Source organism: Molothrus ater, chromosome 1 (assembly GCF_012460135.2).
Source record: "Molothrus ater isolate BHLD 08-10-18 breed brown headed cowbird chromosome 1, BPBGC_Mater_1.1, whole genome shotgun sequence".
In the NCBI taxonomy this organism is placed as follows: domain Eukaryota; kingdom Metazoa; phylum Chordata; class Aves; order Passeriformes; family Icteridae; genus Molothrus; species Molothrus ater.
The window spans coordinates 12,182,185-12,195,978 of record NC_050478.2 but is presented as its reverse complement, the minus strand read 5'-3'; the positions used below and the strand labels follow the sequence as shown (position 1 = coordinate 12,195,978).

At 36.1% G+C, this 13,794-nt stretch overlaps 1 protein-coding gene across 5 annotated transcripts in view; it reads right to left on the bottom strand.

Annotated features, from left to right (window-relative positions):
• The window catches only part of PFKP (phosphofructokinase, platelet), a 42,875-nt gene that overhangs the window by 15,824 nt on the left and 13,257 nt on the right, over positions 1–13,794 (bottom strand). For 4 of the 5 annotated variants that reach the window (XM_054516643.1, XM_054516646.1, XM_036406712.2 and 1 more), the window contains exons 3-13: positions 11,779–11,856; positions 9,342–9,531; positions 6,687–6,852; positions 5,999–6,043; positions 5,796–5,904; positions 5,252–5,347; positions 4,432–4,524; positions 3,941–4,066; positions 3,302–3,366; positions 2,535–2,604; positions 99–245 (exon numbers count right to left, since the gene is read on the bottom strand). In XM_054516643.1, coding sequence (XP_054372618.1) covers positions 99–245; positions 2,535–2,604; positions 3,302–3,366; positions 3,941–4,066; positions 4,432–4,524; positions 5,252–5,347; positions 5,796–5,904; positions 5,999–6,043; positions 6,687–6,852; positions 9,342–9,531; positions 11,779–11,856 — 1,185 coding nt within the window. Of the gene's footprint in view, positions 1–98; positions 246–2,534; positions 2,605–3,301; positions 3,367–3,940; positions 4,067–4,431; positions 4,525–5,251; positions 5,348–5,795; positions 5,905–5,998; positions 6,044–6,686; positions 6,853–9,341; positions 9,532–11,778; positions 11,857–13,794 lie in introns of those variants that run through there. The other variant, XM_054516648.1, reaches the window with a different exon arrangement.

Sequence of the window (13,794 nt, the reverse complement as noted above, 5' to 3'; positions counted from 1 at the left end):
AGCAGTTATGACAGAACATACCTTCCAAGAACATGAACAAAGGTGGTGCTGTGGGAGGGGGTACCTAGCACTTGGTAACGCACACACGTGACACTGACCTTCCCTCTAGCGAACCCTTCAAAACCATCAATGACAGCAAATATTTTGTGACCTTCAGTCATGCCAACTCTCACTGCAGCCCTCACGGCGGCGTTCATCCCAGCTGCAGGGGCACCCACATTTAAAACTGCCACATTAAAATTACTCTGGAAGAGAAAAAATTATATTTAGTAAGGACTTTGATTTCTACACCATAGTTAATTTGTACATCATATGCAGTTGCTAAATACTGGAATGCAGGAAACAAAATTTCAAAGCCCCTAAACATGGTGAAAATTTGAAGTTAACTGCAAGGTGCAGAAACATTTCCCCACTTGCAGAATATCAAAGAGACAAACAATTTAAAAAAAAAGAATGTTTGTTCTTAAATAAGACTTTATCATAATTCCATTTGGTTTACAGGTTAAATTATTCAGGTTTTTATATTCTAGCCCAGGTTCAAGAAACTTAAAATAGAATCACAGAATAGTTTGGGTTGGAAGGATCATAAAGATCATCTCATCCCAATCCCCTGACATGGCCAGGGACACCATTCACTAGACCAGGCTGCTCAGAGCTCCACCCAACCTGGCCATTGTTATTCAACCAGATTCATGTTACTAAAGCAGGAATTTTTTTTGCAAACACACCAACAATAGCAAAAGAAAAAACAAGTAGGAACTGACTCTAGCACCACAGCATTTATGTGTGTATCATCAGTACAATGCAGAGAGGAACAGACAAGTTTCAAAATTAAGCTATTGGCCAGGTTTTTCAAGCAGTTGACAATACATTAGCGAACACAAGCACTCAGCATCTTTCCCAACACCACACATTTTCAGATTATGAAAGTTTTTAAAACATTTTTGAATGACAATTATAACAATTTGGTCCTGCAGAAGAGGTAGAAGGTATTTAGCTTTATTCTGGAAGATGAGAACAAAAAAAAAAAACCAAAACAAAAAAAAAAGAACAGTTGTTAAGTAACTATTTTGGAATCTCATCTGATTAAAAACCAAAGCAAGCAAACAAAAACAAACAAAAAAAACCCCAAACCAACAACAGCCCTCCCCCCGCCCCACCACAATAAAAGAGACACAACCCAGAGTGTATGGAGTGTATGTAGGGGGCTTTTTTGGGTTTTTTTTTTGTTCTTGTACAGTTGAGGGATTGTATAAAAATGCAATGCAAACACAAACAGCAAAACATAATATGTGCAGAAGCACTGCTGAAGCAGAGCATTCAGCTGGCTCTTCTGATCCGATCAGCTTAGCTCTTTCCTCAATTCCTGTGACATGCACATTTCATCTACTTTTTAATTCCTATTCAACCTCTTTTACTGAATACACACAGATTTTGTTAGTATGGTCAAATCTGAGTAGTTAGTAATTACACATGGCCTACATTTCCTTCTAATGTCATTTATCACAGAAGGTATGACAGAAGTATCTAAAAAAATACAAAAGCCCAGTGCTAACAGTCCTGGACTTGCATTGCTGTATTAAAAACAAAAAAAAACCCCACCATCCAAACACCTGATCTGCCAAAGAAAATGTTAAATATCCACCTAAAATATCCTGAATTCTTTGATCTCTTGAAGGTCAGTCTTAGGTCCTTACTGTATTATCAATACAATTTTGCTCCTTAATAATATTGAGAAGCTACCACCAGTAATCATTACTCAAATATTTAGTTGGGAAAAAGATTTCTAGAAAGTATAACAGCAAATCATTATGCTAATAAGGTAACAAATGGTCACAAACCACAATTAAAAGAGGAATTAATGAGTGAGATGACATAGTCACCAACTATGATCAAACAGAATTATTCAGTAAATTTCTAATAAAACCAAAAATAAATCCCTTTTACGATTTGTTTGCACACAAAATTTAGTGTCTTCTTCCTAAATAAATCCAAATTTCCTCTTATACAAATCTTAGCAACTATAAAGAAACTAAATGTCCATTACTCTATTATGCAGAGTGACTTATTTCAAATAAAGGTGATGGATCTGTCCTCAGTACTGCTTCCCATGAATTCCTGTATTTGCCCTTGCCCTTGAGTGGTTTTACCCCTCAAAAGGAAGGCTTAGAATGATTTTAATATAGAACTCTCCTTTATCTTAAGATTTTCAGAGTCTTAATCATGACCTTAAACATCACCCCTCCTTCTCTCCATGGTAAGAAACAGAGGGCAAAACAGTAACTATGAGGATCAGACATTTTAACAATTGGGACCAGCTGTACATCCAAAACAGAAGGAAACTGTCTACAGCAATTTTCTAGTTACAATTGTATTTAACTTTTAAAATGTTGCCTATTATTAGAATAAACTAGTGTGCTTCAAGTATCTTCATAATATTTAATTTGTAACCTATGCTATAATAGAGGTTTGAAGGGAGTTATTAATGGATCCCAAAAGGAGACATGCATTGCACATTTAACAAACCCCCTTACCTTTGGAAGCTCAGCATCTGGCTTTTTGTGCGACAGTAATTTGTACGTGTTAAGGTTGTTTTCAAAGCTCCTAAACAAATGAGCAAATACGATAAGCAAATCAAATAGTAAAATTTTAAATTTGCAGCTATTTTAAAGAAACATTTGAATTTTTCAGAAATATTAAAAAACTGGTATGAAATATTAACACCATTGTTATTGCAAATGCAAAACATGGCAAAAATTGGAAATGAGAGAACAATGAAAAATATTCAATTCTTTAAGATAAGAGTCACAAAATGTAAAACAACTATGCAGCTAACAAATTAAGTTTTCTAGACTGGGGAGAAAGCATTTTATTATCAGATGACTTGAAACAGAAATCACTCTCCTGACAGGACTGAAGAATACCTCCTCCAACATTACTGCTGGAAAACTACCAACTACTTAAAAACAAGCTCACAGGACTGGCCTCAAATTCATGAATAAACAAACTTATGGTAGCTACCAGTCAGGTCATACAGCACAGCAGCTTTTTGCTTTGTGACCAGTTAGCCTAGGAACAGCTCCCAGTCTGACACAGCAGAGAATTACAGATTGCTTTGTTTGGGTGCAAGTAAGAATTTCAATTATTCTATTTAGGCAACTCTTCTATCTCCTCTCATTCTCAAACCCATAAAAACATACAGTTAGTAAAATATTTAAAATAAAATGTCACGTGCCAGCATTACAGCAAAGCAACTATGCTTTTCTACAGCAAATAAACTGATATAAGCTATTGGCCATACCTTCCACGAAGCCTCACAGCCTCAAGAAATCTTCCTTCATCCATGGCTTTCTGGACTTCTTGAGTCTTGAGAAAACAAGTTGATTACTCAGTATGTTTAAAAAACACAGGAGTTTGATTATTTAATATATTCCACGAGTTAATATATTTCCACAGTGAAAAAAGAAATACTGACAATTCCTCAATTTATGAGCTACCTCCTCTCATAGCATAGATTAGGGTAGAGAAGAAGAAAGTAGAAACAAATATCTAAAGCCTTAATGTGACAAAGAAATCAACGTATCTATTGTGCATTTTCTTCTTTCAGTTTAAACGGTGCAGTTTTAATGAAGAAACCTGACTTGTGTATGACATGTAAATGGATGCAAGCATCTGGAGAATTTGTTGTAACAATAAAAACAGAAGATCTGAGATGAAATTTTAGAAAAAATTAAGAAGCTATGTATTTCTTATTCCTTGATAGTTTGCAAATGAATAGTGAATAGTAACACATAGAGAACATATATGAACTTCATTATTCATTCCCAAATATGGAAAAGACACATTCCATCAGTGTCCTAATGAGAACAGGCAATTATTGTACACAGTAGTCTGTTGTAGTAAATAAGTAACATAAACTGGCTTTTTGCCAGAGCCTCACCATCTGCACACACTCCATCAGAGGCAGACGGACAGCCTGGTTTCCAGACAGGGACACAACACAGGCAGGGGTATCTGGAGTAGCTTCTAAAAGGGCAAGCACGGCTTCCACACCCATACGACTCGCCTGCAAGGAGAGAACATTGGAGTGTTCAAGCAAGCACTGAAATGCACAAGGCCTCCAATCACAGAAATGGTCCTGATTTCTCTGTAAGTCAAGCTGACACAAATCACTCCTTGGTAAGGTGAAAAAGTTGTGGGCTGTTTACAACCATAGGTATGGACGATTAAGCTTTGCATTTTGATCCTAAACAAAGATTCCTTCACACCAAGTGCTTCATCACTCTGAATTTGAGCTATTCAGACAGTTGGTGTGAGGTAACAGTTCGATTTGTCAAGTTAATCAGGTTAGAGAACCATCCCACCCCCAAATAAGTAATAAAATGCAGTTGTCCTATGTGGTGCCATGAGCAGTTATTTGGGGATACTCACCAGAATTCTGTCAAAAGCTGAAGGGGTTCCACCTCTTTGCACATGGCCCAGGATGGTTACTCGGGTGTCAAAACCAAGCCGCTGCACCACAAGCTGCAAAGAATTTCAAAATACAGTGGGCTTACCATTATCATTATTTATATGGATGTTAGCATCATGTACACTTAACACCACTTAGTGCTAAATGGTACTTCACAAAACTGCAATTCTGAATGAAGTCAAAGGTTTCTCTAAAACTGACAGCTATGGAAAACAGAGCTTCACAGTCACAGGACAGATAAACCCCAGGTAAAGCCAAAGTATCATAGCTCCTTTCCAGCAGTGACTATTTCCTAATTTATTTCTTAATGAGCCCTTAAAAAAAAAGGCAGAAAAATGCAGCTTAAAAGTTTTTTTAATCTTAAACACCAATGAAATTTTTATCAAAGCAACCATTTGGACAAGACTTTGTCCAAAGCACACAGTATTAGTTCACTGTGAGACAGACCGATAGTAAAAATTTTACAAGACACACGAAGTAAAAGAGGATTATAAATATAGGTTTGAGCTGATTTCAAACTATCAATTAAGGCACACATGAAGCAGATGCTTTTGAACTGCTCTGTTGCATTACAAGGAGAAAAGGTTCCAATTAATTGCCACTGAAAACATTGCCCTTTAATTTGACTATGGAATTTTAGATGATAAAGCCCAAGGATAAAATACAATTGTGTGATAAGCTACCTAATGGGAACAGATTTACTCTACAAAAACGTTATTGTTAACAATAAGCCCCATCTTATCAACAGAAATCTCGTATTGCAGGGATGTTGACACTTACATCCTTAACCTTCTCTGATGTTATAGGTTTGTTGTGGCAATCAATAGCTCCTTCAGCTACAATAATAATATTCAGCCTTTTCTTTCGTGCACGGTTCTGTAATAAAAATAAAAGCACATTCCTGTAGTTAAAAAAAGCAAGAGTAATTTACAACATAATTTTATAATCATTTGCTATACATTAAGCTGCTAGGATTTGAGGAAACATTCCTTGTATTTGATCACTCATCCGCGATGTGTTCTCACACCTTTTATTTTCATACACATCTTTTCACTGATGAAGTAAAATGTCTAACATCAAGTTGCTGAGGAAATGCACACATATGGCTTATATAGATTTAATTTTATGCAATTCCCAGGGCAGGTCATATGATTCCTCAAAACCATCAGAGAGTACAAGAAAAGAAACGTTCAAGATCACAGAGAACTTTATGTGACACCAAAACCAAAGACTTGCCTAAAGTCCTGATCACACTTTTTAATCACTGTTTTCAAATAAACATCAACAAAGACATCAGGGAATCTCAAACACATTAACAAATTACCTCTGAAAGCTTAACACACATTGTATCTTCCCAGCCTTCTTCTGGTGGGTATTCAGGAATAAACACCCAATCTGCACCACAGGCTAAGGCACTAACCAGAGCTAGATAGCTAAAAAATAGAACAAATTATTAGACTTTTATGGTTCAGATTTCTTTCATAATTGTACCTATACAAGACACAAAATGCTGAAGAGAATACATACCCACAGTGTCTCCCCATAACCTCCAGAACAAATGTCCTCTGATGGCTGTCAAAATAAGAAAACAAATTAACTGAATCTAGTATCATGAAACAGCTTGTGTTTACTATAATTACTGAACTCAGAATTCTTTAGCAAAACAGAAAAACATTACGAAAACAAAATCATTGTCATACTAAATAATATATTTAAAATTAAGTATCTTCCAATGCATAATTAATTTTCACTTTCTTGCAAAACATACTATGAGAGAAGATATGAACCTTTCTGGAAATGTAAATGATGCAGACCCATAGTTAAGAACTATAATGGTATAGCTGTATTAAAAAAAAAAAAAAATTGCTTCACTCTCACTGAAACAAAGCTTATATAACAAAGATGCTATTTTTGTATTATTCATGGTGTGTCTGGATCTTCTCTAACAGACTATGTCTGAAAAAGACTAAAAACAGTGAAACCAAGTCTGCCCCTAAGGCTGATGCAGTGTCTATGACTGCGTACTTGAAATGCTGCCATGACAGGAATGATGAAAAAGCAGTTACTAAGAAAAAAAGAAACCAAGACATTTGAAACATGCAGCCAAAAAGAAATTTTATTTCCCCACCTACCTAACCTCTATTTAAAATGAACTTAAACAAAAGCATAAACATGTGTGTATTTGTTATCAGTCTCTATAATATGCTCAATTTACCTCTGAGCAGTGGTCATGATGGCATCCACAACTTCAATTATTCTGTGCAGAGCTGAGTCAGTACCTATGGTCATATCAGTGCCACAGAAGTCATTGTCTATGGATCCAACCATTCCCACAATGTTAAGGTAAGCATATTTCTTAACAGCCTCTGCATCAATCTTTCCTGTAAAGAAGTATTCAGAGAAAGAGCTGTAAGACTACTACTAAAAAAAAAAAAATTAGAAGTATTGCTTGGGTGCTCTACTTTTATAAACTAAACATATCCAAACATTAAATTATGTTTAGATATTTTAGGTAACAAGGTTAGTCAAAACTACAAACAAAAGCCAATCAAACATCCAAACAAAAGAATCCTGCACAGAACTCCTTACAGTAAGGAAGGAAATAAGAGCTTTTCAGTCCATCTCAAAGTGTCAAATAATTAACAAGTTTTGTAACCAACCTTGAAATTGATGGTTTCAAACTAAAACAGTATCATTCAAACTGTAGAACATTCTCAGTGTAGAACATGCAACGAAGAAGCAGAAGGATGCAAACTGGATATGATTATGGGCATATCTAAACAGTTAGAAACCAGCATCCAGCTTCTGAAGACTTCTCTTTTGCAACACTGAAAGGCTCTGATTTCATGATTAATAAGCAAACAGAACAGAAAAGCTCCTATTCTATGTCTTAGCGATGTCTCCCAAGACAGCAATGAAAATGCTGCATCATCCAAGAGCTCTAAAGGATCTCAAGGATGAAACACCTTAGCTGCTTAAGCACTTAAAACTACCTTAGTATCTGTGGATGGGATGGTAGTAAATATAATGCCAAATTTTTAATATGAGATTTAAGAACTATGTATCAGTGTGTTTAATGTCTACATTACAGAAAAACAGCAGAAACCATAATGAAAAAATATAACTAATGTCCACGAAGATAAATATAACATTGTGAAGAAGAATCAAAATGTTTTCTATGAATGTATACCATGCATTACAAACCTCTTCTAGAGTTCCAAATGTGACTTAATATCTGGCTGACATATTCTACTTAGATTTCTAAAAAGCCATTGACAAAGTCTTTTGCCAAAGGATTTTGAGGAAACTAAGCAGTCACTGTACAAGACAGAAGGCTTTTCATAGAGTAAATAATGTGAAACAGAGGGTCAAAAATACGAGGCAGTGGTAGACACAAATTCTTGTATCTTAGGAAGGTAACCAATGGAGCTCTACAGGGATCTGCGCTGTTCACTCAGCAATAACCTGGAAAAGGGAATGAGCAGCAAAGTGCCAAAGTTTACTGATCAAACTGAATTACTTGGGATCTAAATATATGGAGTGTTTGAGAAGAAATGAAGACTAGCAAGACACAGTGAGCAGTAAAGTATCAGATGGAATTCATTGCAGATCAATGTAAACTAAGACACATGAAAAAAATGTACCCTAACATCACAAACGAAATAACACTATTTCCAGCATAATATAAAAATGCTGTTTTCATTAATAAATCAGCTTCAATGCTCAATAGCAGTAAAAAAAATCAAAATATTAGAAAATATTAAGAAAATAATAGAGAACAAAACAAAGATCATTATACTACTGTGTAGATCCATGGTTTGCCCTCATCTTGAATACTGGGTGCAGTTGTGGTCCTCCCCACCTCAAAACAGGGTAGAACTGGAAAAGGTTCAGAGAAGGGCAACAAAGATGATCAAAGATATAGAACTTACATATAAGGAACAACTAAGCAAACTAGGATTCTTCCATCTAGAAAAAGAGATGATGAAGGGAAAATAAGATAGCTGTAAAATCTCAAGTGGCATGCAGAGAGGAAGCAGGATTGATCATTCATGGTTTACTCTAACACAGAAACTATGGATATCAAATGATCTAGAAGCCAGCAGGATCAAAATAAACAGAAGAAGATTCTTCACAATCTTCATTATTCAGTGAAGCTGCAGAACTCCTTACTACACAATGTTTTCAGCAAAATTCCGTAAGCTTTCAAGTAGACTCTATACATTCATGAAAGAGAAATTCATTAAGGACTGCTAACAGCATCTGGTTCAGGAAGCTCTGAAGATAGAAATGGATGGAACCTATCAGAGTTTTTATGTATTATGAGTAACACATAGCACCAACACAGCATTATTTTGGTCTTTACTCTTCCCTATACATTCTCCTGCATGCTATCTCCTGGATGCTAGGGGCTGGCTGTATTTCTATCAACAGCCTCTTAATATTCTGATCTTAAAGAAATAATGACATACAGAAAGGAAAGCATTATAATTAAATAACATACAAATGTGCAGCTTTTTGTAGGAAAGGAATTACTACCTCAGATTGGATATGAGGGCATAGGGCTTTTCAAGCAAAAGGTATGAAGTTCAGATCCTGAAAATTATTCATAGTAGAGGACAAAAGTCACACAGATTGCTGCCCAGTAACTTATTTGGCCTTTTTTGGACCTTTATGATTCACATGAGTGGATCTACAGAAACCAAAAGCTATTCTTTTATGAAGAACCATGCGATTTCCTAGAATGAATGTCTTTAATTTTTAAACTTTAGATCTACCCTCTGGATACGGTCTGCACACCTGCAGTTAGGGTTCATAACTCCCCTGCAGACCGGAGGGGAAGTCTGGGGGGGCCTGAAGGCACACTGACCTTTCTGTGCCAGCTCTTCCAGCAGCCCGCTCCACTCCTCGCGGAAGAGGTTGGCGCCGGTCAGGCTGCCGTCGCCGCCGATCACGCAGAGGTTGGTGATGCCCCTCTGCACCAGGTTGCAGGCAGCCTGCAGGCGGCCCTCGCGCGTGCGGAACGACTTGCAGCGCGCGCTGCCGATGACGGTGCCCCCCTAGGACAGGGGAGAACAGCACTTTTAGTTAGAGATCCAGTATATCGCTGTGCATTTCTAAGATGGATTCGCGATGAGTTTTGTAGCATAACCTCCATCTTTTAATTTTACAGCGAGGTAAAGTAGTGACATACAAATTATCAAACCTGTGGTTTTATGTTCAAGAACAGATACATACACACACAGATATACACACACACAAAAACAAAAAAAAAAACCACTCAAAAATGACTGATAAAGAGCTACTCTGGAAGGAAAATGTTAAATTACATCAGATTAATTTTAGCAGTATTAAAATAAATAGGTTGCTACTTACATTCAAGAGTAAAAGTGATATATTAACTAGTTAAGTATTTACATTAATTTGCTTCAGTGTGGTATTTTTCCCCCTAATATCACAAGATACATAGACAATAAGAGAAAAAATGTATTCCTGAAATTCAAAATTAGCAACCATTGTCATTCCACAGAATTATGGAAATAAATGCCTATTATTCCTTATAGATCAGACTAATGCTACATTTTCTGTTTTATTGATTATCTGTTGCATTAATTAATATGAATTTAAAAGCTTCTTTTGGAAACAGTGGTATTTTAAAAATAACTGAACTGCCCTGCTACTGAAAACTGCTGGGTGTTTTTCTGGACACACATCATTTACACATCTTCTGTGTTTATGTTGTTCAGTCACTCAAGAACTTTAATTTTTGCCTTGTTTATTGTCACAGTAAAAAGTAGTATCAATTAAGACTGAAAAAACTATTTTTTTTTCCTGTAAGCAAATCTGGAGATGATTACATCCCTTTTGCATAAACATTCCCTTTACTTTAACTTATAGTAAATCTGTCACATCCATCTAGATTTGAACTTCAAATCTGCAGTGGCTGTACTGACACAATTTACCCTATCAATAGATGTTTCAGCTCTCAGGCCAGTTTGCCATCTGCGTTGCATAGCTGCTAGTGGAAAGAAAAAATTAAGTGGAACTTAATTCAGCTGTCTCCAGAAAAAAAGGTAGATGTGTACCCATGGAGATGCTGAAAAAAAATCAGAACTAAAAATGTCTCTAAAACTAGGTATTTTCATACTTAGAAGAAAACAGCTGCAAGAGGAAAAGAAACTGTTCTTGAAACAAAGTGCTACTTGTTCTGGATAAACAAATACACAATGGGCTGTAAAATCTATCTCATCAAAACAACGAAACACATTCTATTCTGTAAGATACATGCTGAGGTTCATTGTTGGTCTGTCGACTTACCAGCAATAAAGCTCAGAAAGATGTTTTTCTTTTACCCTACACACGTACAGGAGCCTACATCCTGCTCCTGCCTATGCTCTGTGTGGCTTGGCCAAGAAAACTCAATTTCCTGTCATCATAAGATACATTTGGATGATGCTCCTAGTCATATTTAGTTTTAGGACTCAACAATCCTTATGGGTCCCTGTCAACTTGATATATTCCATGATTCTACTTAAAGATTCTGCAAGATAGACATGGAGGAAAAAAAGAAGAAAAGAAAAACAACCAAACACAGGGGACAAAATACCTCACAGTACTCCAGGGCATTGATTTAAAAAAAAATTGTCTCTGCTAACTGTTTTATGTTCTTAAACTTTACAAAAACTCTAAAGAAACCCACGCTTCACCTGGAGGCAGTTTTCAGAAAGCTTGGCAAGCAGTAAGGCCGCTTCGCCAAACATAGCACCTGCTCTGGAAGAGGCAACAACATTACCATGCTGAGCAAAAGCTGAGGAGATCCAAATGGCCACACTGCAGAATGTTGTAACAAAAATGTACAAAGTCACTGGCAGTATCTGAGCTCTGCAGAACTGCACTGTAATTACATCCGTTACTATAATTCTAAATCCACTTACACAGAAAGACAACAGGGTTTCGTAAGAAATTAATTGCCTTACAAAACACAGCTGTTTCATGGTTTGGCCCTATAATGTCTTTTCTATTAAATATAGACTTGCCAGTATGGCTTTAGGAGGCTAATGACAGGTGACATTGCAAATCTAGAACAAAGGTTTTCAAGATTATTTCTGGGCTCCAAATTCAAGACCACACCAAGATCTCCAGCAAGTGTCACTGCAGAAACCAGGCTCTCCTGGAAGTGGCACGTGCTGGTGACTCATCACACACAGCCCAAATACATAACTCCAGCAGGTGCCTGCATCTGGAATTTTGGCTCTTCTGTTTGAATAAAGAGGTTTTGGGTCCCACTCTCACCCCTTAGCACTTACCACTTGCAGGATACTCGAAACACTTTCCCATGAAACTTCTACAATATTATCACCTCCGTCAACCATTCCCTGGTAACCCTGTAAAAAGGAAAGTATTTCATAAGTCTAATTTTAAAAACTACATCAAATTTCCACTACAGTAGTACTCACTGTGCACTTTATACAACTTTAATTAAAAACACTGAATAAAAAAATACTCAATTTAAATGAACCAGTATTCAAGAAGGTATCAGTGCTTCTTTTATGGGGGGAAAAAGCAAAACAAACCCTCTTCCTAAAGGATAAGTTCCAAAAACAACATCAAGATAAGGCAATACTTTACAGAGATTACACAGCTATAAAACTAGACTGGTAATGTGCTTCTTCTTTAAGAATAAATATTCAAATACATTTTCAAAAATTGACAAAGAACTTTAAAATGCATTATAAAATATGTTCCTTAAAAACACAACCTCAGCCTGGGGCCATGAACTTAGGAAATCTTGGTAACACATTGTACATTTTTCCCCCCAGTGCTGGTAATAACCAAAATATGATAAAGAGCAATAACCCAATTTTTTTCTTGAAAGAACAAGAAATCAGATTACACAACCTTTTTTCTTTTTTTTTTTTTTAGGCAGTCACACAATACATAAAAGACATTTAACAGGAAAGAAATACAACTTTTAGTTATGCATTTAAGAAATTCCTAATACCTTAACTTAAATGGTCTTCTGAAACCACAGCATGCTGTAATATGAGAAGAACTACATTTATCTGGAAGAAGGAAAACTATCCACCAAGGGTTTTCTCTGGCTTTGCTTTATTTCCTCTCTACAAAAATACTAGCAGGATGGCAATTGCAGATTATTTTCCATTAGGTGATATAGTGAACATTGATTAAAAAAAAAAAACGAAAAAAGAAAAAGAAAAAAAGAAAAAAGAAAAAAAGAAAAAAGAAAAAAGAAAAAAGAAAAAAGAAAAAGAGAAGAAAAAGAAAAGAAAAAGAAAAAGAAAAAGAAAAAGAAAGAAAAGAGAAAAGAAAAGAAAAAGAAAAGAGAAAAGAAAAAGAAAAAGAAAAGAAAAAGAAAAGAAAAAGAAAAGCCAAGTCCTAAGTTTAGAAAACCCTAACTGACAGACACCAGAATAAAACTGGAATTCCCATTCAACTTTTTGACATTTATTTAAATCCACAGGGAAAATCATAACATGTTAAAGAAAATAAACAAAAACTACTAAAGAAAAATAACCATGGCAATGTTTAGGTCTCCATTTTTAGATTATGTGTACATATTCCCCATACCAAGGAACAATTAGTTAACAGTTTTTCTCTGTGCAGTTTTTTTTTTCAGTAAGTCAGGAACTAGAAAAAGAAGAAGTTCAGAAAACAGCAAAATTGACATCATAACCTGGAAAAATTTAATTTGGCACAATTCAGGGTATATGCAGAATTTACTCAATAAGCAGTAACTTGGAAACATACTAAGCCTAAAGTGGCTTAGTATTCATATAATATATATGATTTTTTATGTCAAACTTTGAGTCCTCACCGTCACAAGAAAATTAGAATGTAAAGATAACCTGAACACAGCAGAAGTACCAGTTACTCATTTAGACATTTCAGAATTCCAGTACAGATTCCAAGGGGAAAGCATGAAAGTTTCTGCTCAGTGAGACTTGACTGAATAATTTAGAGACAATATGACCAAGCAATAGCAAAAAATGTCCAGATGGAAAACGACTTATATCTCTAACTCCTGCCATCCAATAGACCTTTTCAATATCTTGTATGGTCTCATGTGTATGAGATGTATCTAATGTCTACACACAGAATGGCGTGGGCTGTAGAGGACCTTAAAAGACCATCAGCTTCCTGTTCCCCAGCCATCAGCAGGGACATCTCCCCCTAGACCAGGCTGCTCAATGCCCCATCCCACCTGGCCTGGAGCACCTGCCAGGCTTGGGGCATCCACATCTCTGGGAAGCCTGCTCAGTGACTCACCACTCTCACAGTAAAGAATTCCCTCCAAATAGCTA